The following is a 28,000-nucleotide window of genomic DNA, read 5'->3' as shown; positions in this document are numbered from 1 at the left end:
TTCTGGATGAACACTTTAATTGATAAAAATCAGACCGTCTGCAGCAACCACAAAACGGAGCTAGCGGGGAAAAAAACAAACAAACAAAGAAAAAAAACCTTACATTAAAATCTGGCTTCAGTCTGCTCCCCCTAGTGGTGACTGTAAGCAGACAAAATTTTACAATTGAAAGAATTGTCCAAAATTTTTTTTTGTTAATAGGCTAGAGGCAGTAAAGAGAAAAAGGGGCAAAAAAAAAAAAAAAAAAAGCAGCAGCATAACTCATCTATTCAAATCCCCGCTGTTCCAGTGCTCCCTTTCGGTTCTGCAGCTGTACCACTTACGAGACTGCTGCGGCCAACCAGTTAGTTGCTGTATATTCTATTGTGACCACTGATGCCGGTGATTTGCTACAGCGATCACTTGAGTGATTGATGTAACATCATCCTACAGCAAAGAGGGACAACCAGATTGGTGGTATTTAAAAATTAATGAACACAACTTTCCTACTTTATCATCACGTAAAAAAAATCCATGACATCCCTTTAAACTACAGAGGAAGCAGCGGAGCTCTAGATTAGAAAATGAAAGCTCGGACCACTATGAAATATTAGCACAAAATTTTAAGACCCAAGTAGATGAAAACATGTAGCCGTCCTTTGGTTCCTTTTTATTTCATAAAAAAGTGAACCTACCCTGTAATTGTTATCCAGATGTTTTCAATGCAACATTGCAGATTATAAATTTTATCTTCTTTACAATATAATATCTTGCGTTAATTATATACACTTTTTCTTCCACACAATCAAATTTTCATTATTTTACTAACTCATAGGGGTTGCACATGATCACTACTGGTCCTGCGGGGGGGATGCGAGAATCTCATTATAGGTGTCCCAGCATTTGGGTCCCCCAAAGATACATGTTGCTTTTAGGACAACCCCTTGAGGAGTGATACGATTAAAAATAAGAAACTGTAGATTTCATATTCTAGCAAACTCGCTTCCGTCAGGACTGTAAAGTATGGAAGCAAAACTACTCTGGCCAGAAGCGAGAGCACACAACAAAGATAATTTGAAAAACTAATTTTTACAGCGTTTTTTTCTTTAACACACTCACATGCAAAAAAAAAAAAAAATAATGAGGGGTAATGCCAACTTTCATTCCTAATGCAAAAGTCTCTGCTTCCTTAAGAAAAAGGAACATCTGGTGGGACATTGAAACAAACTGCAGAGAAAAAAAGGACTCCAGACTCATTTTGTAGATGTAGAAGGTCTTGGACAGAAAGTGTTACCGTGCCGCGTAAAGTGCCTATCGATGTTGTCTAAGATGGCGATTGTAATCTGCAGTACATCCGGGTTGGCGCTTGTGTGGTCTCGGATGAGATGCAGCTTTTCCAAACCTTCTTCTTCAATCAGCATGTTGCAGTACCGAACGGCTAAAACAGGGACAGGAGGTAGAACGTTAAATCGCGGCACTCTACAAATAAATATAAATGGAAGCAGGAAATTTGCAAAACTTTTCAAAGTACATACGGTTTTTGCTACAGACGTGCTGCATGGCCCAGACTGCCCAAAGCTGTACGCCAGGGGTGCTAAAACAGGCGAGGAGAGGGAAGAAGGGATTAAAAGACCTGCGAAAAAGAAGCAAAGATGGAGAATTTACATTGTAATCTTAGAATGTAACCATGACATGAAACAACTCTGAAGTTCTCTAAGCCTCGCATGCACTTTAGACAACCATCGGCCGAACGTCTTACTCGCTCTGACGAGTGCTCGTGTGTTCTCTATGGGAGACATCTCTGGCGAAGGCATATCGCTTAGGGAAGAGTTAGATGGCTGTATAACTTAGATGAGGGTCGCAATGCTTGGACTGGCTGTCTATTCTCACGACCCAAGCAGGACAGACTATTGCCAGTCCGAGCATTGCGTTCCGATCCTCATCTAAGTTATACCACCACCCAAGTCTTCCGTTAGAAAGCAAAAGGATCAGCAGCCTTAGATCGGATCCTTGGCTCCCCCAGCATCATCTTTTGAATCAGATGTTAGTCTAATATTTTGGGGGCCGTTGGACTGTTTTTAGCACCGCAAGATGGCACCAACTGGAGATGTGCTCTCAGGATCTTCTGGAGCCGGATGGGTCAGATCGGTAATGCCTATGCTATTCTTTAGATAGACAACCAGTCCAGTGGTTGGCAACATCATTCTTTGACACTAATGATCTACTTTGTAATTTTAGATGAAATTTTCATGTATTTATTGGTTCCTTACTTGCAAATAATGTAAGCTGCTATTTTTTTCTTATAGGACACCAGAAAACCTCATCAGCTGCAGTCGCTCTGTATTTCCTAGAAGGTATTGCACCAAAAATAAATCTGTGTAGGTCCCTATGTGTACATATTAGTGTGGCTCAGACAAATGGATGGTTTATCTGGTTCACACAACAGGCAATATTGATGATAGAAAATAAAGCAGCTCATGGAACGGGATTTTCCTGCTGCCTACAATAACGGCTTTCATAAGTGGTTGGGATCACAATGTAGGCGAGTCGTGATGTGACTAGACAGTACCGGGACATGACAAGTAGGTGCAAGTCACACGGCAAAATCTACCACAATTTAAGACAGTAAACAATTTAAAAAAGGCGACCGCTGATTACTCTTAATAAAGGACCAATGGATCAGTTTAATGTGTCTTGGGATCTTCATTACTCCCAAGCTAAGAAGCTACAATGGACTTCACAAGCACACAAACTTCCAAAACAAGAGAAGTCTGCCTGTACGATAGTCCTTACAAAAATATCAGAAGCAACAGGACTGTTCAAACCAAACACAAGCAAAACGCACCCTTGGCGTGTCCAACTTGCTCCGCGCACCTTCCTATTGATCTTTGCTCTCCTTTTGCTCCTACAGCCGGTAAGGAAAGTATTCAGAGCACTAAATTTTTCACTTTGTTTCATTGCAGCCATTTGGTAAATTCAAAAAAGTTCATTTTTTCTCATTAATGTGCACTCTGCACCCCATCTTGACTGAAAAAAAACAAATGTAGAAATTTTTTGCTAATTTATTAAAAAAGAAAAGCTGAAATATCACATGGTCATAAGTATTCAGACCCTAAGCTCAGTATTGAGTAGAAGCACTTTTTGCTAGTACAGCCATGAGTCTTCTTAGGAATGATGCAACAAGTTTTTCACACCTGGATTTGGGGATCCTCTGCCATTCTTCCTTGCAGATCCTCCCCTGTCCGGTTGGATGGTGGACAGCCATTTTCAGGTCTCTCCAGAGATGCTCAATTCGGTTTAGGTCAGGGCTGTGGCTGGGCCAGTCAAGAATGGTCACAGAGTTGTTCTGAAGCCACACATTTGTTATTTTAGCTGTGTGCTTAGGGTCATTGTCTTGTTGGAAGGTGAACCTTCGGCCAACTCTGAGGTCCAGAGCACTCTGAAAGAGGTTTTAATCCAGAATCTCTCTCTACTTGGCTGCATTCATGTTTCCTTCAATGGCAACCAGTCGTCCTGTCCCTGCAACTGAAAAACACCCCCATAGCTTGATGCTGCCACCACCATGTTTCACTGTTGGGATTGTATTGGGCAGGTGATGAGCAGTGCCAGGTTTTCTAAACACATACTGCTTAGAATTATCACCAAAAAGGTCTATCTTCATCTCATCAGACCAGAGAATCTTATTTCTCATAGTCTGGGAGTCCTTCATGTTTTTTTAAGTAAACTCTATGCTGGCTTTCATATGTTTGGCACTGAGGAGAGGCTTCCGTCGGGCCACTCTGCCATAAAGGCCCAAATGTTTGAGGACTGCAGTGATAGTTGACTTTGTGGAACCTTTTCCAATCTCCTTACTGCATCTGTGAAGCTAAGCCACAGTGATCTTGGGGTTCTTCTTTACCTCTCTCGCCAAGTCTCTTCTTCCACGATTGCTCAGTTTGGCTGTACAGCCAGGTCTAGAAAGACTTCTGGTGGTCCCAAACTTCTTCCATTTAAGGATTATGGAGGCCATTGTGCTCTTAGGAACCTTGAGTACTGCAGAAATTCCTTTGTAACCTTGGCCAGATCTGTGCCTTGCGCAATTCTGTCTCTGAGCTCCTTGGCCAGTTCCTTTGACTTCATGAATCTCATTTGGTCTGACATGCACTGTGAGGTCTTATATAGACAGGTGTGTGCCTTTACAAATCAAGTCCTATCAGTTTAATTAAACACAGCTGGACTCCAATGAATGAGTAGAACCATCTCAAGGAGGATCACAAGGAAATGGACAGCATGTGTGTTGTGCGTTCATTTTCCCCTTCACCGTTGATGTCTGATGAACTCCCTCTGCTGGTGAAGCGAGGTAGTGAAATTGATTGGGATGGGAAGAACCTGTCATCTGAACAGGTGGAGCCTGATTGGACACCCGGAATCACTGAGTGGATATAAGGCAGCCAACGCCCTACAGGGATGCTGGTGATCCTTTCTGCTCTGAGCTCTTGCAAACCATTTCAGTACCTGTCTTCTGAAAGGTAAGTATTTGCCCTCTTATTTTTCCATGAGATATTGTCTGTTTACTTAGTGTTTGTGTTCTTCCTGCCCTTGTTGGTACAGGCTGAGCTCCATTTTTGTCTCTGGTCAAGTTGATCTTTTGCTCAGTCTTCAGAATATTCCTGAGTGCTGATATAGTGTTTTTGAAGTCTAGTGACTTCAGGGCCTTTTTTCTACCAGACGTGTTGGACATTATTTTGGCAGAATTTTTGCGGATTGCAGCCAGCATCTTTTCTGTCCTTTCCTATTTAGTTAGTTGGGCCCCATCGTTTGCTCAACCTGTCTTTCTGTGTTTGTGTTTTCATCTGCTTTTCACCGACAATACATGTTGGGGGCTGTCTATTGCTTTGGGGTCTGCTCTGGGGCAGTTTAGATTTCCCCTTTCTTTCTTTAGGCTTTAGTTCTCCGGCTGTGAACGAGGGGTCTAGGGCACTGTAGGAACCCCCCACGGCTACTGTTAGTTGTGTGAATAGGATCAGGGGTCTGCAATCCGATAGCTACCAACCTCTCCGGTTTTCTGGACTTAGCTTGTATTTTTGTTTTTTCCTCCTTCGGTGACTCATTCATAACAATGTGACTTAAATATGAGTGTCTGAGCAAAGGGTCTGAATACTTATGACCATGTGATATTTCAGTTTTTCTTTTTTCATAAATTTGCAAAAATTTCTACATTTCTGGTTTTTGTCAGTCAAGATAGAGTGCAGTGTACATTAATGAGAAAAAAATATGAACTTTTTTGAATTTATCAAATGGCTGCAATGAAACAGTGAAAAATTTAAAAGGGTCTGAATACTTTCCGAACCCACTGTATGAAGCCAGAACTGTCAAGGAAGAAGAGAGTGGAGAGAGATGACAAACAAGTACCGTATATACTCGAGTATAAGCCGACCCGAGTATAAGCAGAGGCCCCCAATTTTGCCACAAAAAACTGGGAAAACGTATTGACTCGAGTATAAGCCTAAGGTGGAAAATGCAGCAGCTACTGATCAATTTCAAAAATAAAAAAAATACCAATAAGCGTAAAATTAATTGAGACATCAGTAGGTTAAATGTTTTTGAATATCCATATTGAATCAATCAGGAGCCCCATATAATGCTCTATACAGTTCATGATGGCCCCATAAGATGCTCCATACAAAATACACCCCATACAATGCTGCACAAAGGTTAATGATGACCCCATAACATGCTCCATAGAATATGCCCCATATGCTGCTCCATAAAGGTTGATGGCCCCATAAGATGCCCCATATAATATACTGCATAAAGGTTGATGATGGCCCCTGTTATGAATGGGTCACCGAGGAGGATAGCAGGCCCAGGCTAAGCCACAGAAAACCAGAGAGTTTGGGAACTAAGCGGATTGCAGACCCCTGATCCTATCCACACAACTAGCAGTAGCCATGGAGCGTACCTATGATCCTAGACGCCTTGGCACAGCCGGAGAGCTAACTAAGCCTAAAGGAAGAAAGGGGAAATCTAAACTGACCCAGAGCAGACCCCAAAGGAATAGATAGGCCCCAAACATATACTGTCGGTGAGACAAGATGAAAACACAAACGCAGGCTGGAAAATAGACTGAGCAAATGATGGGGCCCACATTGACTAGACAGGACCGGAAAGACACTGTCTGCAATCACGCAAAAAACCCTGCAAAAAGTCCAACACGTCTGATGCACAAAAGTTTTCAGTGTTTACACTGAAGTCGCATGACTTCGCCCCCACTATATCAGCACTCTGGTATATTCTGAAAGCAAAGCAAAAAGAGACCAATATAACAGGGGACAAAACAAACTGGCACAAACAGTAACATATGGGTGGTGATTCAGCACAGCCCCAGCCGGAGCTGGCTGACCCGCACAAAGCAGAGATAGACAAAACCAGATCAAATGCAAACAGAAAAGCAAATGAACCACTTCGCTGAATCATGCAGGGACAGAGCAGGAGACATCAGACCTCTGAAGGCACAGGAAGAAAGTCAGCAGCAGGGATAGAGGGAGTTGGCTGTCTTAAATCCCAATCTGAAACCCCAGATCTCCAATCGTCATCCTCATTATCAGGTGGCAAGCCTCTGTCAATCAGATCAGCTCCACTACCTCCAGTAACCACCAGAGGGAGCCCAGAAAGAGAACTCGCAACCCCTCTTTCAATCTGACCAGCTCCACTACTTTCAGTAATAACCAGAGGGAGGCCAGAGAATTCACAACAGGCCCCATAACATGCTCCATAGAATATGCCACATATGCTGCTCCAAAAAGGTTGATGGCCCCATAAGATGCCCCATATAATGCTGCATAAAGGTTATGGCCCCATAAGATCCTATATGCTGCGATTTAATAAATAAATGACACACTCACCTCTTGTCACTGGGGGCCAGGTGCCGGTGTCCGAAGCAGGCAGGGGACACTGGCACGTTATGGGGGCCAGGTGCCGGTGTAGCCGCTGGCTCAGGCCCCCGCACCTGAAATATTCACCTGTTCCCATTCCACCGCTGCACGCCGCTCTGTCTTCTGGGTCTCTGCAGTGACTTTTCAGGCAGAGGGCGTGCACTAAACATGTCATCGAGCCCACTGACCTGAATGTCACAGCCAGAGGACGAGGAAGAGAGCAGCGTGTGGCAGTGGAACGGGGGACAGGTGAATATCGCATGGCTCCCCCCGTCCTCCTTACCCCTCCTGGCACGGTCTCTAGCAGCTCCTTCCAGTGTTCAGCGGTCACATGGTTCCGCTCATTAAAGTAATGAATATGCGCATATTCATTACTTTAATGAGCGGTACCACGTGACCGCTGAACAAAGGAAGAGCTGTGGTGCCGGAGACTGAGAAGCAGGGACTGCAGAGACCGCGCCAGAAGGGGGTGAGTATGATCTGACAGCCGCCCTCCCCCACCGATCCCCAGGACAATGACTCTAGCGTAAGCCAAGAAGGGCACTTTCAGCCTAAAAAAAAAAAATGGGCTGAAAATCTCGGCTTATACTCGAGTACATACAGTACTTGTACCGAACTGTTCAGTCACGCAACGAATGTATTAAGCACCTGTGCTTGGTTTGAACAGTCATTTTATGCAAACTCCTGTTTAAGGACTCTGATGTAAAAATAATTATTCCCAATCACTGGTCTGCGTAAACATGGCACTGATAAGTGGCTGAGCGAGTAAGAGCATCTTCATTAGCTGAACCCATCTTGAGGCTTAAAAAAAAAAAAAAAAAAAAAAAAAAAAAAAGACAGACATGAGGGTGATTCTTACCTGTATGCCACCATCTCACACTCTGGTGTTGGCCAACTGAGTATGGCAGAATGCTGCGAAAAACAGATACAAAATTAGGAATAGGCAGTCGTTTTAATGGCGGGCGGGGGGGGGGTCAATGATAATTAGACTGTTTGCACTCGTTGGTTGACTCACAAGTTGCTCCAGCAATTTCTCTCGCAAGCTTGAGCTTAAGGTCCAGGTCTCTTCTCCCCGGGACACGAGGTGTGCAATAATCCCAGCAGCGAAGTAACTGACCTCTACTTCCACACTATGCAGGAGCTTACTGATCTGATCAATAAAATCCTTCCACATCAGTTCTGAGTGCAGCTCCTTCACCTCCGCTATATTGTTCTACCAGTAACAGACAATTGTGGAAAAAGAAAAAAAAAAAAAAAATTATATTTAAAAGTGCAAAACACCAGAAGTCAGCAAAATTACTCGAGAGGATGCTACAATAATAATTGGAGCACTTAATATCAGAAAATCACTACACGCTGTTTCCAGAGAAACTCAATTGACGTTCATAAACCTTAGGTTTCTCCTGGACACACCCTAAAGTATGAGAATACATACCAAAATGGAGTTCTGTCCCAAACTCATTTATTATTCAAAGTCTTTCTTATTACTGAACAACAAGACTTAAGGGGACGTTTTTTTTTTTTTTTAAATATATAAAAGTACCTAAGCAGTAAAAGTTGCAAGTTGCATGCCTGTTGTGAAAGGCGTCGTTCTTCCCTGGCAACGATTCAGAGGCCTCTGCTGATGTCACATCTACAGAGCGGAGTTTTCTTTTCCGCTCTGTCGACAGGGCGGGACTTCTGAGGTCATTCTAATTGACAGCAGGATCCCAGTTGCATAACTGGATGATCTGGCTGTCCATCAGAATGATGTCCGAAGAGTCAGCTGAATCCCTGGCAGGAGCGGTCTGTGACAACTCTGTCGGGGAAGAACAGCACCAGATACAACAGGTAGGTAGGTTGTCATTACTTGCCTGCTTGTGCTTGAGGACATTTTTACATATATTGTGAGGTAGCGCTGTCATTCACATAGGGGATTCTTGCTTGGCAGCCCAATAATCACATCCAGCACAGGTTTTCCATAAAACCATATCAGTCCCTGTGGTTTATTATGCAGCATAAACTGTGACCAATAACATACAGTTTATATCACCAGCATAGCGTCCATTACAGAGCTTCCCTCTGTTAAGCCTGTGGTCACACAGGGTCTCAATGTCCAGTACTCAGGCTCTTCAGCCTCAGACTTCTCACCCGGTCAGGGTTTACCACATGGCTACTACTGCCCACTGCAGATGTTCCTTCCCTCCTCTGGGAACTCTCAGATGCTGGCAGCCATTCCACACAGCCACTTCTCATGCTGTGTGCCAGGAGACATCTCCTAGCGGGACCTTCCACACTGGACCAACCAGGTCCCTACATTCACCCCATGTGACCTACCCTGACCAGCATATATGGTCTGTAGCCATGCCCACCGGGTCACATGGCTATGACCTCATCACAGGTCAGGTCTTTCACACACTCACACAGTCTTTTACTATAGTGTACTAAACACACCCCCTGGGTCGGTTTGTAGGTAACTAGAGCTGCCCGTCTCCCTAGTTACCTGGAGACTTCTCACTGACACATTGACACAGCACCTTACAGTATCACTGCTGCTCAACACACGCATCAGTCTCCATCTCAAGGCCACCCACCTTGAGATACATAACGGTCCTTCCATATTCTGCCACTCATCCTCTCTCTCGGGACATCCACACAGCGCCTCCTAACGGACACAGTGGTCCTTACACGACAATATATATATTGTGAGGTAGCGCTGTCATTCAAGTAGGGGATACTCGCCACAAAATCAGATTCGGCACAGATTTTCCATAAACTCATAACAGTCCATGCGGTTTGTTCAGCAACATAAACCACAGCAGCAACATAAAGTTCATATAACAGCATAGCGTCTATGACAGTTCAGCTCTGTAATCCCTGTGGTCACAGGTTAAACATACACAGGCTTTCAAGCCTCAGTTATCTCACTCATGGTTCCTTTAGCATACTGCAGACGTCCATTCCCTCCAGGGAACTACCAGGCACTTGCGGCCATTACACACAGCGCCCACATGCTGTCAGGAAGGTAGCCACACGAGACCTTCCAAACGGACCAATCGGATCCCAGCATTCACCCCATGTGACCTACCCTGGCCACATTATATGTTCCGTAGCCATGCCCACCGGGTCACATGTCTATGACCTCATCACAGGTCCTTCACACACACACACACACACACACACACACACACACACACACACACACACACACTTTACAATAGCGTTATTAAACACACCCCCTGGGTGGGTTTGTAGGTAACTAGTCCCTGACACATTGAACCAGCACCTCAGCAGCATCACTGCTGACTAACACACACATAAATCTCCATCTCAAGGCCACTCACCTTGAGATACATAACAGTCATTCAGTATCTTGCCATTCATCCACTCTCCTGGGAAATCCATACAGCGCCCCCTAGTGGACACAGTGGTCACTACACCACTAATAAATTAGAGATAGAGATAGATCTATCATGCCATACATCTTACACATGTCCTGATGAACTCAATATCGCCCACAAGACTGGATGTGTGTAACTGGCCTTATACAGCTGTTGGAGTTCATATACATGGATCAAAGCTCAGAACGTGCATGTGGGGAATATGTAACTATCAGAGACAGATGGCTTGTCCACCTTAAGAACAAAAGATAAGGCACGATAAAATTCAACATGCCCGATACTTCTTACCCATGACATCTGCTTCTGGAGGAGAGTCAAGGACCTCCAATATACATTAGATGGTGAGATGTTCCTGCCAAAAACAGCAGTTATAGCTGACCTGCATTTCATGTGTATGGCCAGATTTTGTGGGCCCATAGACCTTAGGCTACTTTCACACTTGCGTTTTTTTGCTGCGCGTTTTTTGCGCACACAAACGCATGAAAAAAACGCATCATGCGTTTGTGTGCGTTTTTTGGAGCATTTTTTTTAAAAAAACGCATGCGTTTTTTGCGCATACGTGCGCATTACAATGCTCACCCATAGACTTTAATGGGTGTTTTGCTGTAAAAAACGCATTGCGTGCGCATGCGTTTTTTTGGGGCAAGTCGGACGCACAAAAAATGCAACAGGATGCATTTTGTGCGCCCGAGCGCACACTGCAAAAAAACGCATGTGCATACAAACACGTACATACGCATATGTATGCGCACCCATGTTAAAGTATAGGGGAAAAAGGAGATTGTGTACTCACCGTAAAATCTCTCTTAGCCTCTAATTGGGGGACACAGAACCATGGGTGTTATGCTGCTGTCCACTAGGAGGCGACACTATGCATAATCTGAAAAAGATTAACTATGGCTCCTCCTCTGCAGTATACACCCCTGGACGGCATCAGCCTTCTCCAGTTTTGTGCAAAAGCATTAGGAGGAACAGAAAACGACATAACCATGCCTGTAAGAAGGCAACTATGTACGAGCTCAAAGAACACTATGAGAACTCAACCGTAAAGAACGGACCGTAAGGGCAACAGGGTGGGAGCTGTGTCCCCCAATTAGAGGCTAAGAGAAAGAGATTTTACGGTGAGTACACAAAAATCTCCTTTACTCTGTCGCCTCATTGGGGGACACAGAACCATGGGACGTCCCAAAGCAGTCCCTGGGTGGGAAGCAATGGACGAATATTGTGCTAGCAGGTCCCTAAACTTGGGACACTGCCGCCTGCAGAACCCATCTACCCAGGCTCGCATCCGCTGAGGACTGGGTATGAACACTGTAGTGTTTCGTAAACGTGTGTAGGCTAGTCCAAGTGGCCGCCTTACACACTTGTTGTGCCGAAGCCTGGTGCCCACGTAGAGTGTGCCGTGATACCGGCCGGAAGAGGAGAATTGTTAAGGCGGTAAGCCTCTTGTATGGTGGACTTGATCCACTTGGCAAGGGTGGCTTTGGAAGCCGGCAGACCCTTTCGAACGCCTTCCGGAAGAAGGAAAAGGGAATCAGACTTCCGGAAGGGTGCAGTCCTAGACATGTATATACGCAATGGCCTGACGAGGTCAAGCTTATGCAGAGCCTTCTCCACTCTATGAACCAGAACCAGGCAAAGGGATGGCAATGAAATTTCCTCATTGAGGTGGAAGATGGACACAACCTTCGGAAGGAAGGATGGGACTGTACGGAGAACCACCTTATCCTGGTGAAAGGCTAGGAAGGGCCGTCTGCAGGAGAGTGCTGAAAATTCAGACACCCTGCAAAGCGAGGTGATTGCCACCAGAAAAACTACTTTCTGTGATAGAATGCGGAGTGGGACTTCCTTAAGGGGTTCGAAAGGTGGTGCCTGCAATGCTGTCAGGACCAAGTTGAGGTCCCACGTTTCCAGTGGATGTCTGTAGGGGGGAACCAACCGGGAAACCCCCTGGAGAAAGGTCCTTACTTGCGGCTTGTTAGCGATGCGCCTCTGAAAGAGCACTGAGAGCACTGACACCTGGCTCTTAAGCGAGCCTAGGGATAGCCTGGCATCCAGGCCCGATTAAAGAAACCCAAGTACCTTTGGGAGGGAATAAGGGAGTGGGACCTGTCCGCGAGATTCGCACAAGGTGTAAAAAAAAAAAAAAAAAGCTCTCCAGGTACGGTAATAAATCTTGGCGGAGGCTGGCTTCCTTGCCCTGATCATGGTCGTAATGACATCCGGTGAGAGCCCTGCCTGGGTTAGAACCCAGGTTTCAAGGGCCACGCCGTCAAATTGACAGCCCCTGAGTTCTGATGGTAGAACGGACCTTGTGACAGTAGGTCGTGACGGTCGGGGAGACGCCAGGAGGCGTCTGCTGTAAGTTGTACGATGTCGGCGTACCATGTACGTCTGGGCCAGTCCGGCGCGATCAGGATGGTTGGAACTCCCTCTTGTTTGATCTTCCTCACGACTCTGGAGATCAGGGAGAGGGGTGGAAAAATGTACAGAAGCTGGAACTGGGTCCAGTCCTGAACCAGGGCATCCGCTCCAAGCGACCGCGGGTCACGTGTCCTGGCCATGAAATTGGAGACCTTTGCATTGAGATGGGATGCCATTAGGTCCACGTCCGGGGTCCCCCAGCGATGGCAGATCTGGTGAAAAATTTCGGGATGGAGAGACCACTCCCCCGAGTCCATTCCTTGTCTGCTGAGGAAGTCGGCTTCCCAGTTGTCCACACCCGGAATGTGGATCGCCGAGAGTACCGACCTCGTGTCTTCTGCCCAGTGGAGGATATGTGCCACTTCTCAACGCTTGGGTACTGCGGGTCCCGCCTTGGTGATTCACATATGCCACCGCCGTGGTATTGTCCGACTGTATCCTGATATGAGAGGCTGCCAGCAAGTAATGAAAGGCTCTCAATGCCAGGAAGATGGCCAGAATTTCCAGGATACTGATGGGCAAGGTCGCTTCCACTGGTGACCACTTGCTTTGTGCCCTGTGATGTAGGTGCACCGCACCCCAACCTGTCAGGCTTACATCGGTGGTCAGGACCTACCATTGACCTGAGAAAAAAGGATTTTCCCCTTGCAAGCGAAGTTGGCTTGAGCCACCAGTGTAGGGACCTCCTGGTTGACGATGTCAGCTGGAACTCCCTGTCAAGGGAGAAGGAATTCCTGTCCCAAGACTTGAGGATGGCTAGTTGAAGAGGCCTGAGGTGAAACTGGGCAAATGGTACCGCCTCCATCGCTGCTGCCATCCTGCCGAGGACTCTCATGGCAAACCAGAAAGATCAGGCAGGATTGCGGAGCAGTATGCAAACTCCCAGATGGAGAGCCAGTGCCTTGTCCCTGGGAAGGAGCACCAGACCCCTGGAGGTGTCTAATAGCATCCCTAGGAAGGTCAAGGACTGACTCGGGGTAGTCAATGAATTTTGTAAGTTGACTAACCAGCCCAGTCAACTCAGAGTGTCGATTTTGATTGAGACGCTGACTTTTCAGTCCTTGAAGGTGGAAGCCTTGATGAGAAGGTCGTCCAGGTATGGAACGACTACAATGCCTCTGGAGTGTAGAACGTCCATGGTGGCTGCCATGATTTTGGTAAACGTCCTGGGAGCCATGGCGAGTTCGAACGGGAGAGCCACGAACTGGTAGTGGTCCTGGTTGATCGCGAACCTGAGAAATCTTTGATGGGCGGGAGCAATTGGTATATGCAGGTATGAGTCTTGTATGTCTATGGAGGCGAGATATTCTCCCTGCTCCATGGACGCAATGATGGACCGAAGGGACTCCATGCGAAAATGACGGACCCGTACATATTTGTTGAGTTGTTTTAGGTCTGGTATGGGCCGGACACTGCCTCCTTTCTTGGGGACTACGAATAGATTGGAGTAGAACCCTCGGAAGCGTTCGGTCGTGGGAACCGGTACTACGACTCCTGCTTGAAGGAGAGAGGAGACCGCCTGGTGAAAGGCACGAGCCTTGTCTGGCGGTTTTGGTGGAACAGAGAGGAAGAACCGGTTCGGTGGACTGGAAGTGAACTCTATCTTGTAACCGGAAGACACTATTTCCCTGACCCACCTGTCTTCTGTAATAGGCAGCCAGACTTGCTGAAAGAGTAGAAGTCGTCCGCCTACTGGTGGGGTGTCTTCCGGAGTTCGTGAGTCATGATGAAGCGAAATTCTGAGGTTTGCCTGCTTTGGGCTTCGCCTGGCCTGCTTTCGACTGCCAGGTCCTGTCCGGCCTCTGCGCCGCCCGTGGCTTGTCCTTGCGTGGAGTGCGGTTACGATTTTGTGCTGGGCGCGAGACTGACCAGCCCGAAGAATTCCGAAAGGATCGGAATCGTGTTTGGTTACGCCGTTTAAACGTGCGTTTAGGTTTGAGTTGAGGGAGAGAGGTACTCTTACCCCCAGTGGCGTTGGATATCATTGTGTCCAACTTTTCACCGAAAAGCCGTCCACTGCAGTACAGGAGATGCGTGAGGGATTTCTTTGAGGCCGCATCCGCTTTCCATTCCCGCAGCCAGAGGATACGCGGAATTGTGATGGAGTTTGCTGCTATCCCCGCTACACCTCTTGCGGAGTCAAGGGCTGCATGAAGCATGTAATCTGCTACTACTGCTATTTGAACCACATGGTCCGACAGCTGAGGATTTGAAGTTTGAAGGCCATCTTGCAATGTTTTGGCCCAAGCCAGAATGGCCGTGGCCACCCAAACTGAAGCGAACGCGGGGGCCAGGGAGGCCCCTGCCGCTTCGAACACTGAGCGAGCCATGCGTTCTACCTGTTGGTCTGCTGCGTTCCTGAGGGTTTAGCTATCTGGCAGTGAGAGGAGGGTCTGTGCTGCTAGTCTAGAGACTGGGGGTCCACTTCGGGTGGATCTGTCCACTGTTTGGTGTCCTTTTGTGGGAAGGGGTACCTAGCTTCTAAATATTTACGATTGGTGAATTTTTTATCAGGCTGTGCAAACTGCTTGGTAAGGATTGTTTGAAATTCCGGGTGGAGCTGTCCCTTTGCTGGGTAACACTCATAGGCGAGGCATGACCCTGCAGAGCCTGGAGTTATGTGGAGGTCAGGTTATCTATGGACTGTGTCATAGACTGCGACATCTGGGTAGCCCATTCCGGTGTGCTAGCGGACGCTGAAGCAATGATAGGGGCTTCCTGGGGCTCTGACACAGTGTTTTGCATACAATCCTTGCAGTGCGGGTACGTGCTGCCACTGGGGAGAGTGGCTTTGCAGGCTGTGCAGAAAGCATAAAAACAGTCCTGCCTGGTTCTTTTCCTTGAGCCCGGCATAGTGCACAGAGGCTGGCTAGCAGAGGACTGTACAGGGGTGACTACGCAGGGGAGCTATAGGAAAACCTTGTAGGTAATATGGATTCACAGCCGAGTAAAGAGAACCCGGCTGTGATCTTACCCCACCAGTGTGCCCCTAGGTCCAGCGCTGACAATTCACAGTCCTGTGCCCCCCGGAGACTGCTGGCGTTGCTGCTGCTGTACGGGACAGGTTCTGCTGCAGCAAAGATGGCTGCCGAGGAGATGAGGGAGAAGAAGGGGGGCGGAGGGCTGAGAAAGAGCGCGCAGAGATGTGAAACAACGCGCCCTTTCCGCCTTGATCCGCCCCTTCTATGACACTGTGGAGTGTCATATTTGTCATGCGGGGCGCGGGCCGGCGACCTTAGCTAGGTCGAAGCCGCGGCCTAAATTAAATTTCTATGCCCAGGAAGGGCTCCAGGCCGGCGCGGTAGTCCGGGTCGGATTTTTACCGCACCCCCCCCAGATTGAAAGGCAGGCTAGCGGTGGGTCCACAATCTGAAGCAGGGCCCTGTGGTGGGTTCCCCTGCGGCGCTGTAGACTAAGGCTGTGTGCACACGATGCAGATTTGCAGCGGATTTTACCGCGCAGAAACGTTGCATATCCGCATTGTGATGTACAGTACCTTTAAAACGAATGGAAAAAAAAAAAAAACCGCTGTGCAGACGCTGCGGATTTTTCCGCGCGGTTTTCCTGCGGTACAAAATCCGCAGCATGTTACTTCTTTTGTGCGGTTTTGTATCTCCCCTGTCACCAAATCCGCAGGGGGAAACCCGCAATGGAAAACCGCACAAAAACTGCATGAAAACCGCGTGAAAAATGGAAGAAATCCGCAGGAAAAATGCAGGTCATTTGACCTGCGGTTTTCTTCCATTCTGCACGGAAAAATCCGCAGGGCTCAAAACTCCGTCTGCACTCAGCCTAATGCTGCCGCAGACATAGGGGCGCATATAGCCCTGTGTCTGCATGTGCTATGCCTGCCTGCACTGCTCCCAGCCCCGTCAGGAGCCCGTAGCTGGCTGGATGCTGCGTAGGTTGCCATGGACAGACCCTACCTGCTGCGTCTCAACCTAATACCCCCAGAGGGGATTAGGGAGGGTGCTGCTGTCACCGTCAGGGGGATTCTTCCTCGCCTCGACCTCAACCCAAGACCAAAAGGAATTGGGGAAGGAGGGGGCGTCTCAACTTCGAACCAGCACCCGCAGGACTGGGGAAGGAGCGACATGGGGAACCGCCATCTCAACTTCAACTGGGCACCTCATAATAGGGGGCCGAGGAAGGAGCCATGCCGGGAGTCTCACTGAGGAGACCCACTTTTCTTCATCTGTCATCCGAAGAAAAAAAACGGAAAAAAAAAAGAAAAAATCCTTTAGGTGTGCCTCCTTGCGACACTAAGCAAAAACTGGAGAAGGCTGACGCCGTCCAGGGGTGTATACTGCAGAGGAGGAGCCATAGTTAATCTTTTTCAGATTATGCATAGTGTCGCCTCCTAGTGGACAGCAGCATAACACCCATGGCTCTGTGTCCCTCAATGAGGCGACAGAGTAAAACGCATGCTTTTTTGCGCTAAAAAGCAGCGCAAAAAAACGCAAGTGTGAAACCAGCCTTAGATAGGTATTTATCCAAAAGTCCTCAGCTCGATCTCAAGCTTTGTGGGCTTGATGGATAATCGATCTGTAGGAAGATCGATCTTATGGAAGCCTAGGTAGGTCTACCAGGGCCTTCTCCACTGTTATGCTGATAGCATCAAGCCATCGGGTTGCGGGTCTTACTATTCACTTCATTCCTTCTTATGCTTCCGATCAGGATATCATTCTCCAGTGATCGCCATCTTTGCATGAGGTGTCCAAAGTAGGCAAGTCTGGCTTAATTTTTTTCCAAGATGTTCAAAAGTGGTGTGCATGAGCGGAGCACTATCCCTGTTCACAAGTTGTCTGATTTTGCAAACTTCAATGGAGCGGGGATAGAAGAACACAGGTACATGTGTGGTAATGTTATGCAAAGAAAATAGCCACGTTTTGTCTAATCCTGAACGACCCCCTTTAAACTGTCTCTAAAACAGGTCAGAAATAAAAGGATGACAAATGGATCCTGCTAAGCCAGATTAAGATTTAGCTTCTTCAATCTTGGCACAAATCAGATTCCTTGCCGTTTTTAAAAAATGAGTCACTAATCCATCTCAGGAGAAACAGTCCCAATGTCTTCATCCGAGCTGCTTCCAGCCATGACAAGTACTAGCAAATGCATACATTATGTGCAAACAAATGGTTAACATCTTACCAGCAAACCCAGGACCTTCTGTTGAATGGAAGACTCTGATGGAAAGGTCTTGAAAAAGAGAGAATACGGAATTATTAGTACAAGTACAACTCGGGTTCTGAGTTTCTCTCTGTGGAAGTTCAATATTTGCTAGAGATTATATGGAAGTTCTCACAATCCAAGAATGTGCTTGGGTGTGCGCGTGGCACAGGACCACAGAGCAATGAATTAGGTGATTATAATCTCTATACAGAGATGTGGAATATGTACGTAACAGAGAATAAAAACGTGCCAGTTCTCCATTACCTCAAGGACCTTCATGAAGAGTTCCAGGCCTTGGTTTTCTATAAAATGTCGACATGTGGTCGGCGACTCATCCGTTAGGTTCCACAAAGCACTGAGAGTGAATTTCAAGGTGGTGTCCACAAGACTCTGGCTGGTCTTTTGTCGAACGATTTGAAGCAGTTGCTTTGGAAGGAAGGGAAAAAAAAAAAAAAAAAAAAAAAAAAAAAAAAAAATTGACATTTACATGCACGAAACAAAACAGTCATAAAAATTGACCTTTTAGTTTAATTGACTAGGCAGGTCCCGAAAATGGTAGAAAAAAGAAAAAATCATCATGCATCCTCTTACCAATAAATGTTTCAGTGAGAATATGCTTCACATAAAAGCTCCAAACTAGGCCTACATTACATTACTAATGTAGGATGTAATTGTACGTCCTAGATCGGGTCTGAACCCACACCATACCAAGCAGACGCCGGCTGCATTAAACAGCTGGCATCTGACCGGAACAGCAGCGACCAATGTTAGCTCCGATCACTGCTGTTTAAGCATTTAAATTCTGTTGTCCATGACTGGTAGCGACAATTAAATTGTGTGATTGCCAGACCAAGAATTCATGGGCTCCCATGGCCCCCTTGTGCCACAATCGCAGGGTGTTCATGGGTTACCATCGCAGCCAGGGCCCGCCAAAGACCCTTGTTGCTACGCTCCTAGTCCTTCGAAAGCCACTCTTTGGGCATTACTGCAGTATCTAGAACAAGTGATCAAACGACTGCATGTTCACGTCCCCCAAGGGACCAAAAATATGTAAATAAAAATTAGTTTTTTTCTCTTTCTGTAGTTTAAAAATAAGTTAAGAAATAAGTTAAAAATCAAATTCATATGATAAATGCTACAAGGCAAAAACAAAACAAAACACAACAAGTGTATGCAGCCTAAAATGGTATAACTAAAAATGTCAGTTCTGCATAAAAAAAAAAGAAAAAAAAAGCAGTCACAGCCAGATAAAAACGAAGGCGCAGAATGAAAATTGGTCATCAACGGAAGAGGTTAAAACATATTGGGATTGGAAGTGCACTCAGTTATATCACACTGAAAGGCAAGAGTCAGTCTGCTGTATAACATGGACGACAATCACAAACACAATGGTTGGACTGGCTGTCCTGAGCGTGGCAGCTGCATAGAAATACCGGCTGTCACATTTGGGATGGAAGAGTCGCCGGCCAGTCTGAACATTGCATTGTAATCCTTGTCCGTGTTATACGGCCGTATGACTCTTCCATAACACTGTGTAAGGGAATCGCATATCCTAATGAAATTTCAATTTACAGGTTCATCAAGGAATCTGTAAACTGAAATGTGCACATCCATTCCAGGGTGTTCCACAAGGTCTGCAGTACGTACCCGCACGATGAAGAGCTCAGCTCCTAACTGTGCAGTTTGTTCAGTTGATAGCTATGAAACAAAATGACACATCCAAATGTTATTTTGTACCAAAGGCTTTATATCAAGGGGAAAAGGAGTGAAATTGAGAAAAAGAAGGAACATTTAATTATGAATAAATTCCTAAATATCTTGAATTAGCAATTCACATTTATTCTGACAAGGAGTCTATCACTATAGGATTAAAATAACCACTTAGAGAAGCCTGTGAGCATGTGCAGTAGGAAGCTCGCCTGCTGCTGTGACCTGGAGATGACCTATACCATGAGCACATGCAGTACTCAGAGACGACCTATACCATGAGCATGTGCAGTAGTAAGCCCCGCTGCTGTGACCTGGAGATGACCTATACCGTGAGCATGTGCAGTAGAAAGCCCCGCTGCTGTGACCTGGAGATGACCTATACCGTGAGAATGTGCAGTAGTAAGCCCTGCTGCTGTAACCTGGAGAGGACCTATATGATGAGCATGTGCAGTAGGAAGTGATGCTGTGACCTGGAGTTGACCTATACCATGAGCATGTGCAGCAGGAAGCTCCAATGCTGTGACCCGGAGATGACCTATACCATGAGCATGTGCAGTAGGAAGTGATGCTGTGACCTGGAGTTGACCTATACCATGAGCATGTGCAGCAGGAAGCTCCAATGCTGTGACCCGGAGATGACCTATACCATGAGCATGTGCAGTAGGAAGCAGATTCACAGTTTACATATAATATAACAAAAAGCCCTTGTTATACTGCATGTTATATGTTATTATATAGTCACTCTTTATATGCAAAGCCCTTTAGCACTATAATCACCTGAAATATTTATCATATCTTATTACTGAAGTTATTGTAAGAAAGGATAATACAAAGAGCTTGCATAAAAAACAGCAAGAAAGGATTTGGTATTTGTGCACAATTCATCATTCACCTTTATAAACATTTCACTTGATAAGATTGTGTTCAGCATAAAAGAATACATTGCTTAAACTAGAGGAAATTTAATGTCATTGCAGAATCCTCTTAATATATAGAACATTTTTCTGACAAAGACATTGCTGTTTACTTCTATTTTCTGTGGTAGAAGGATTTACAGAGGCATTGCCTTCATATAGCATTATATGCTAAATACAATACTGTACCGTAAAAAGTGAGTGCATTGATAGATATAATTTGGCTGTCCTGTTACTTACATTGGAGTAAGTGCCCCTCCATTTAAGCACTTTTTTTTTTTATTTTATTCCAATAAAGATATACATTTTAGTCTTTTTTGCGCTACCTTGGTGTTATTAGGCTTACCACAGTCCACCTATGGTCTCGTTATGTTTAGTTATGAAGCACTGACTAGTGATGAGTGAGCAACCAGACAATCCCTGCATGTGTTGCGTCTATCAACCAGCAGCGACTCAAGCATTTTTTTTTTTTCATGGCGAATATAACACGAGCATGCTTGCTCATTACTAATGCTAACCTCTTACATGGTCTATAAAATATTAGGATTTTTGTGATAAACATACAAACCTTTGCAGCAAGAATAGAGATAATGGCAACGGCCATCCTCTGCATGTTCTGATCTTCATGATTGCACAACCACTGCATTACCAGCTTTGCTGCATCAAACCTAGAAAAAAAGTGTACAACGTTGTCATTAAAAAGGCGTTGTCCCGGCAAACAAAGGTTTACCAGTAGCTTTCAACAGCAAAAAAAACACAAAAAAAAAAAAAAAACAACAAGTAAAGTGATACTCGCCTACGGGCACCCTCATGGATGCAGTACAGGCTGCTCCAGGGTCTGTACTGACACCAGAAATGGAGACGTCACTGTTCCACCAGCAGCAAGACCACTCCGGCCTTTGACTGGCTGCAGTGGTCAGGTGAATTCAACATTACATAACTGATCAATCACACGACGCAGCAGTCCTGCTGATGGAGGAACGGAGAGGTCTCCACTTCCAGAGTAAGTGCAGACCACTGAACTGGATCCTGGTGAGTGCAGGTGGGAGAGTATCACTTAGTTTGTTATTTCTTACAGCTGCAAGCCACATGTGATTTTTTTCAGGATGATCAGAACAGCATATACGTTGTATCACAGTATCAGTAGTAACATGAACACACAAGTAGGAGTTTCTATCTAGGCAAAAATCGGTCCTTTTAAATGTTGTAACATGTTTGGCCTTTGGTAAGAACAATCAATGTCACCAGTGAATGTATAAGTACCTGTTGAATGGGACATCTTGTAATATCCTATCGCTGCAGAGGGACAGTAGACAGTTCTTCTGCAACTAAAGCATGGAAACAAAATATCAAAAAAAGTTCAAAATTAGCTGTCATGGTCCAGAAATCATAAATCTCGTATTATTTAAAGGGGTTGCCCATATTCAGGAAGAAAGCCTTTTGAATCCTCACAGTGTGCACACTGCCACGATTCTCTGTTTCTGGCGGCAAGAGCAGGCAGTCCTGTGACGACTAGATGTGCATGGCTCGTCTAGTTGAAATGTGGCCGGAAGTATTCAAATCACATACTTACAGTCACATGACATTCTGCTATTGCTGTCGGTACTGGAGAATCCTGACAAATTGTGGAAAAAGCCAAATTGTCATGTGTGCATTTTTAAAATCCTCTTTCCAGGTCCTAAGCCATATGGACATCATAGATAAGAGGCTCACCGCTCAAAAACCCATTTCAAAATCCAATACTATCTATAAAAACCTTTTGCTTTCTCCCTATTGAGATGAACATACACAGTCAGCAGGGGTGAGTGCGCACGATTACGGCGGAGTCGAGTGCAATAGAGGTCTGAGCCGAAGAGGTGACCATAGTCTTATTAGGAGAGGTTTACTGTATAACTCATGACTTGAGTGATAACTTGCTTCCTCTCTCTAAATTCCGCTGGTAAATGATTAGGTCATACCTGCTGGTGGTTTGGGAAATTCTTCATAGCTTTAAGTAGTAAATGTGTTACATCAGCCAGCAGTTTCACAGGCATCCCAGCCGCTAGGTCCTGCTTGGTCAAGTTAAATACACAGGCACTGGCGGCCAGCTGTACGGGTAGATTAGTCAGGTGGTTTCTCATGCCTATGACTACTAACTGTAAAGAAATCACAAAGTTTCATTACAGATATGACAATTCTGCCAGTAGGTCCTCACCTTAAATGGCTCATTACCTTCAGCATCTCTGGATTGGCTTTTTCCATGGCATGTGTTAGACTGAACAGGTGAAAGAGGGCCTCGCGAACGAAGAAGGACCGTTCGCTGTATCGGCGCAGCGCTTCTGCAATCTGGATCTGATTTGCTTCTCCGGAAACCTTTTTTAAAAAAAATTAAATTAAAAAAACAAACAAAAAAAAACAAAACACAGAATTTTTAAAAAAATACAGTGGTATTTAAGTGCTTTTAATAATTTTTCTCCAAAAAGATTTCTTGCTCTGTTCATGTTACCTTGTGAGATATGCACTAGCATATGCTACCATTTCCTGATCAAAGGGAATCCCTTCTCTAGTACTTTTACTGATCCTAAAAATCAGTGCATGTCCCGGCCACCCACTGTACAAGAGACTTCAGCACTGATCCATTTAACTGAATGGGGCTGGAAGCAATTCCCTGCACAGTGGGGTGACAGGAGCGCTGCTCTGAAACCTAGAAGGAGATGCAATACTAAAGTTGCCCTGCAGCACCGATCATTTTCAGGATAGTTAGACCAGACCCCTCTCTAGCAAAAAAGTGATTGCTAATCTTAGTACTTTGTAAAGATGGATATTACTTTTTTTTATTTGTAAGTTTCTGTTTGTAACACAGTGCAGAAGCAGTTTCTAGTAATCAATGAAGAAAAGGGAGTTGCATTAACAATAAAAGTGTCGGTCGCACCCTCAGGTTATACAGTTTCTGCAGTGCATCTATAATTAGCAATATCCAAAAGTTAATTATTGTCATCCCTGCTTCAGTAATCTGCACTCAACAGTGGTTGGCACATGGCACTGCACCCTTATGGTCGTCCACCTCCAAGTCGCTGTGATGTGGTAGTGGGCTGCATACAGTCTGATCAGAAAGTTAAACCAAGAACCTCAAGTTTAGTTTTGTCAATTTTCGCTTAGCTGCAATAGATCAATGTATACATTTTTGGTGCGGTCCATGTCTTTTTACTACAGCTATGACTGAGAAAACGCATCCTTATGCCAAACACATAGGCCTGTGTGCACATTACGTTTCTGCCACATTTATGGCTTCGTTGTGAGGCATCTGTCTATAGCCCTGAAAAAACACCATTGCGATAAAACCCATGATGAAACCATTGACTATAATAAGGGGGACATTCAGTTTGTCCTACGTCTGGCCTCTATTCCAGCATTGTCCATCTTTTTTTAGGCGAGTTCAAAAGTGTGGCACACGGGCACTGCTGGAACGGGAGCATAAAGTGACTTTGTCTGCCTCATTATAGTGAAGGGATCTGTCCCCGGTATTGTCCCAAACCTGTTCTTCAGACGGAAGCTGCAAACAGCTGCCTAAAACGTAATGTGCACATAGACGAACATATATTTTGACAAGACAAGGATATGGCAGACAAACGTCTTACTATTCCCTATAAGAATGCATTATTGGATGGTCTGAGAACTCATGTTTATGTTCTGCAAACACCCAATAAAAGCCTGATTGATAATTTCAAGAATTTCCATAGACGTTAATAAAGAAAGATGTGCTCGTGCAACCACAAGCAAGGCCCCCCACACCCATCAGACATTAATATCACACCTTTACATTGCCTTCTCCAGAGAGGAGCTCCGAATACCCAGCCTCGGTGGCCAGAAGACCAACAAACTGGATTTGAGGACGCTGCGATATGAAGCTCTCCACCGCTTTATCAGTAACGTGTTTCCTCCCAGAGATATCCAGCGAGACGAGGCTAAGCAGGATATCTTTTTGCTCTAGCAGACGACAGGCTATGTCTGATGTGAACTGCTTGTCGTCAGATATATCCAACTGGGTGAGGTGCTTCAGTTCTTTGATCACTTCCAATATTTGCGATGTCGTCATTTTTAGACACTTCAGGTGGTGCATCGTAAGGGATTTGAGTCTGTCCTTGCAGTCCAGTAAAGCCGAGATGTCAGTCACTGTTGTATTGGAGATATCCAAGCTTTCCAACCTGGGCAGGGAAGCGACATCGGCAAGATCCTCATTGTAAAACAACACATTGGTGACGCTCAGAGCACGGAGTCCGGACAGCTGACTGAAGCAGCGCTCGTATGGATCCTCCAAGAACAGCGTCAAGGAGTTGAGAATCAAGCATTGGAGGTTGTCCTGGATCCATTTACTACTACTGAGCCCACTTATAATGTCAGTAATGGTTATATCAGCATTCACCCCCGTTGCGTCCAATTCAACCAATTTGTGATGGCAGAAAGCCTTACGGAAAGCTACGGCAGAGATCTTCGCCTTGCGGATACATGCACGCTTCAGTCGTAACTGGCTTCCTCGGAAGATTCCGACTGTCACCTCATTGAGCTGTCCTGAAGAGAAACATGACAAAATCAGCAAAATAATGTTTTGTAAAAAAAGGATTTGTCAGGACTACGATATAGATGATTCATAAAAAAAGGTCACCAACATTAGACCATGGGGGTCCGACACGCCCACTGATCAAGTGCACAATGTACAGAGACGGAGCAGCTCCACACACTGTGCAGTGGCTGAGAAACTGCAATTGCTAATAGGTGGCGGATGTTAGACCCCACTAATAGGATATTTATGAGCTACCCTAAATATAGCAGGTGTGGATTACTTTGCATAGCCATGGTGCGCAGCAGTTGATCGGCCACCTCCTGAGGGAACACCGCTGCATCATGGAGACAATATGTCCCGTCCGGTCTCTTCCAGCAAAACTTTTCAAGGTGAGCGCTCAAGTAATGTAGGGCTGTGTCGATCAATGACTTTGGTGTGGCTTCCTCCTGGAAGATAAAAGTTAATTTAACATTATTATCCTTAACTGCATAATGATGCAGACAATTTTTATTTTTGCACTTTTGTTTTTCCTTCACTTCTTCCAAGAGCCATAACTTTTTTTTTTTTTTAATCCATCTGTTTATTTTTTGCATGCCGAGCTGCAGTTTTTCTTGCTATCATCAGGGTTACATATGACATTTCAATCACTTTGCAGTGCATTAAGCGGGAGAGGTGCGGTGACAAAAAAAACATTGAAATTGTGGTGTCTTTTTTATATGGACATGGCGATACTGAAATGCTTTTCAAACTTTTAATTTACTTTTTTGTCATTTTATTTTCCTATACTTTTTATTTTTTAGTCTGCATCGAACTTGTGAACATTTGATCAACATACTACAATATTTCAGGATTCAGTGTGTAATTAAACTATCAACCTCCAATGAAGCTGAGAGTACAAAAATGGCAGCCAGGAGGGTTTCAAAAGGGCCCCCCCCCCCCCAATCAAATCATCAGGATCCCTTGATTGTGTCACGGTGGGTACAGGCCAGAGCATCAGGACACGTCTGCACCGGACCACTCCACTAAAAGCTCTGCTTCTGTACACAAAATTAAAAATTGCACTGTTCTTAGGAAAGGAGATGATTTTTTTTTTTTTTTATAAATAAATTGCAAACTTGTTTGTTTTTCCAAGAATGTTGCAGTTTTAAAGGGAACCTGTCAGATGTTTCATGGTGACCACACTGAGTACAAAGAATTGCAGCCAGGCATATTATTCTATATTATTCTCTGGAATGCTCCAGTGGCACTGGACTAGTCTGCTCTTCCGCTATGGTCCTTGGCCGGCTCTTCCCAGCGCCACAGCAGGAGATTGATAGCTCTCTCCCTATGTTCATGCAAGGTAGAGACTTATGAATTACATCTGGCGGTGCTGGGAGAAACGAGCCTGGGCCAGCGCTGGACTAGTCTGCTCCAGGTTCCTGGTCAGATCTTCAAAGTATGTTATCTCTGAAACATTGTGAAGCCGGGCTGCGATTCATCTGACCATGGTTTGGGTAACATGAATCGCCTGACAGCTTCTCTTTAAAGGGAACTTGACACTTGCTCAAAAAGTTTAGTTAAATACTTTGTAAAAATCTCTGCGCTCCCGTAGTTCTATCACTTAGTCTTTTCCGTTTTACGCTGCGTCGCTACGTTGCAGAGATATTCAAATTTGTAGCACAATATGGGAAATCTATGCTTAAAAACCAACTGTTTTTTTTTTTTACTTGCTAAGAATCACAGCTCAGTAGCCTCCGAGACTGCTAGATCAGCCACCAAGTTGTGATTGGCAGTGTCTGCGAGGCAGGTGTGAAAGCTCATGACCCCAGAAGAGACTATGAAGAAACACCCAGTTGGACTACAAGAAGAGATTTCCCATATTGCACTGCAAAAGAAACAAATATCTCTGCAATGGAGCAATGTAATGCAAAACGGAAAAGCTGCAGAATCGGGGAGCTCAGGGATTTTTACAAGTATTTAACGCAAACATTTTGAGCAAATGACAGGTCCTTTTAAACCATATAAGGTGGTTAGAGATCGACAGCAGCAATTGGAGTGAGCCTGGGAGACATCCATGGAACGTGTAAAGGGGGGGGACTTGAAGGCACTAACTTGCCCTAGACACGCTCCATAATCTGGTCTTGGAGCCCCACCAGGTGGTCCCGGCCCCTGCTCCACGCACGCAACAGGTGGCCCCGTCCCCTTCCTCCACGCACCCACCCCCCAGGTGACCCCGGCATCTACCTCCAGGCACCCACCCGCCAGGTAGTCCAGGCCCCTTCCTCCACGCACCCGCCAGGTGGTCCAGGCCCCTTCCTCCACGCACCCGCCAGGTGGTCCAGGCCCCTTCCTCCACGCACCCCCCATGTGGCCCTGGAATCTTCCTCCATGCACCCGCCAGGTGGTCCAGGCCCCTTCCTCCACCCACCCCCCAGGTGGCCCTGGCATCTTCCTCCACGTGGCCCTGGAATCTTCCTCCACGCACCCGCCAGGTGGTCCAGGCCCCTTCCTCCACCCACCCCCCAGGTGGCCCTGGCATCTTCCTCCACGCACCCGCCAGGTGGTCCCGACCCCTTCCTCCACGCATTGAGACTGGGGGAAGTTGTCAGCTGTGACACCCGCTGTGCACTCACATGACTCCCGCGGACCCCCACACATGAGAGTACCACCGGTGTCCTGTGTGACCTGCAGGGGTACACGGAGCACACCCGGGCTGTACGCGGACCTGCACCCACCATGTTTACTCCGGGATCAGCCGCCAGCGGTGCAGCTCCTCCGCCGCCTCAGCCTGTGCAGGGGAGGCCCCGCACCTCGGGCTGAGTTTTCGGCGGTGCCCGACTCTGTCCTCTGCCTGTAAGGAAGTCACGGCCTCCAGCCCGGAGAGGCGGCGGTGGTGGGAGGCCCGGGCGGCGCAGGCCGGGAAATGAACGCGTTGCTACGCAACCTTTCTTAAAGGGACCGCAGAAATTAGCTGGTACGGGCCGGGGT

General features: G+C 46.1%; 1 protein-coding gene across 1 annotated transcript; it reads right to left on the bottom strand.

Annotated features, from left to right (window-relative positions):
* ZYG11B (zyg-11 family member B, cell cycle regulator) lies at positions 1-27,987 on the bottom strand. Its single transcript, XM_073563641.1, has 14 exons — positions 27,748-27,987; positions 25,314-25,479; positions 24,287-25,041; positions 22,705-22,845; positions 22,452-22,628; positions 21,757-21,821; positions 21,062-21,161; positions 19,517-19,567; positions 18,134-18,295; positions 17,849-17,896; positions 7,909-8,106; positions 7,753-7,805; positions 1,515-1,612; positions 1-1,417 (listed from the first exon to the last, which is right to left on the bottom strand). Exons 1-14 carry the CDS (start codon positions 27,748-27,750, stop codon positions 1,233-1,235), a joined length of 2,202 nt encoding a protein of 733 aa, XP_073419742.1. The 5' UTR covers positions 27,751-27,987; the 3' UTR covers positions 1-1,232.
* Between the last annotated feature and the right edge of the window lie 13 nt (positions 27,988-28,000).

This window comes from Dendrobates tinctorius, unplaced genomic scaffold (genome assembly GCF_039654945.1).
Source record: "Dendrobates tinctorius isolate UK_male_01 unplaced genomic scaffold, ASM3965494v1 ptg000396l, whole genome shotgun sequence".
NCBI classification, from domain to species: domain Eukaryota; kingdom Metazoa; phylum Chordata; class Amphibia; order Anura; family Dendrobatidae; genus Dendrobates; species Dendrobates tinctorius.
Note: the sequence above shows the minus strand (reverse complement) of the source record. Positions and strands in the feature narration are given on the sequence as shown.

Bases quoted from the DNA above. Each gene is read 5' to 3' on its own strand.
- ZYG11B (XM_073563641.1), bottom strand. The intron at 19,568-21,061 runs GTTTGTATGTTT...TTTGTTTCATAG, and splicing joins TCTCTATTCTTGCTGCAAAG to CTATCAACTGAACAAACTGC. The intron at 8,107-17,848 runs GTAAGATGTTAA...TGTTACTGGTAG, and splicing joins AGAAGGTCCTGGGTTTGCTG to AACAATATAGCGGAGGTGAA.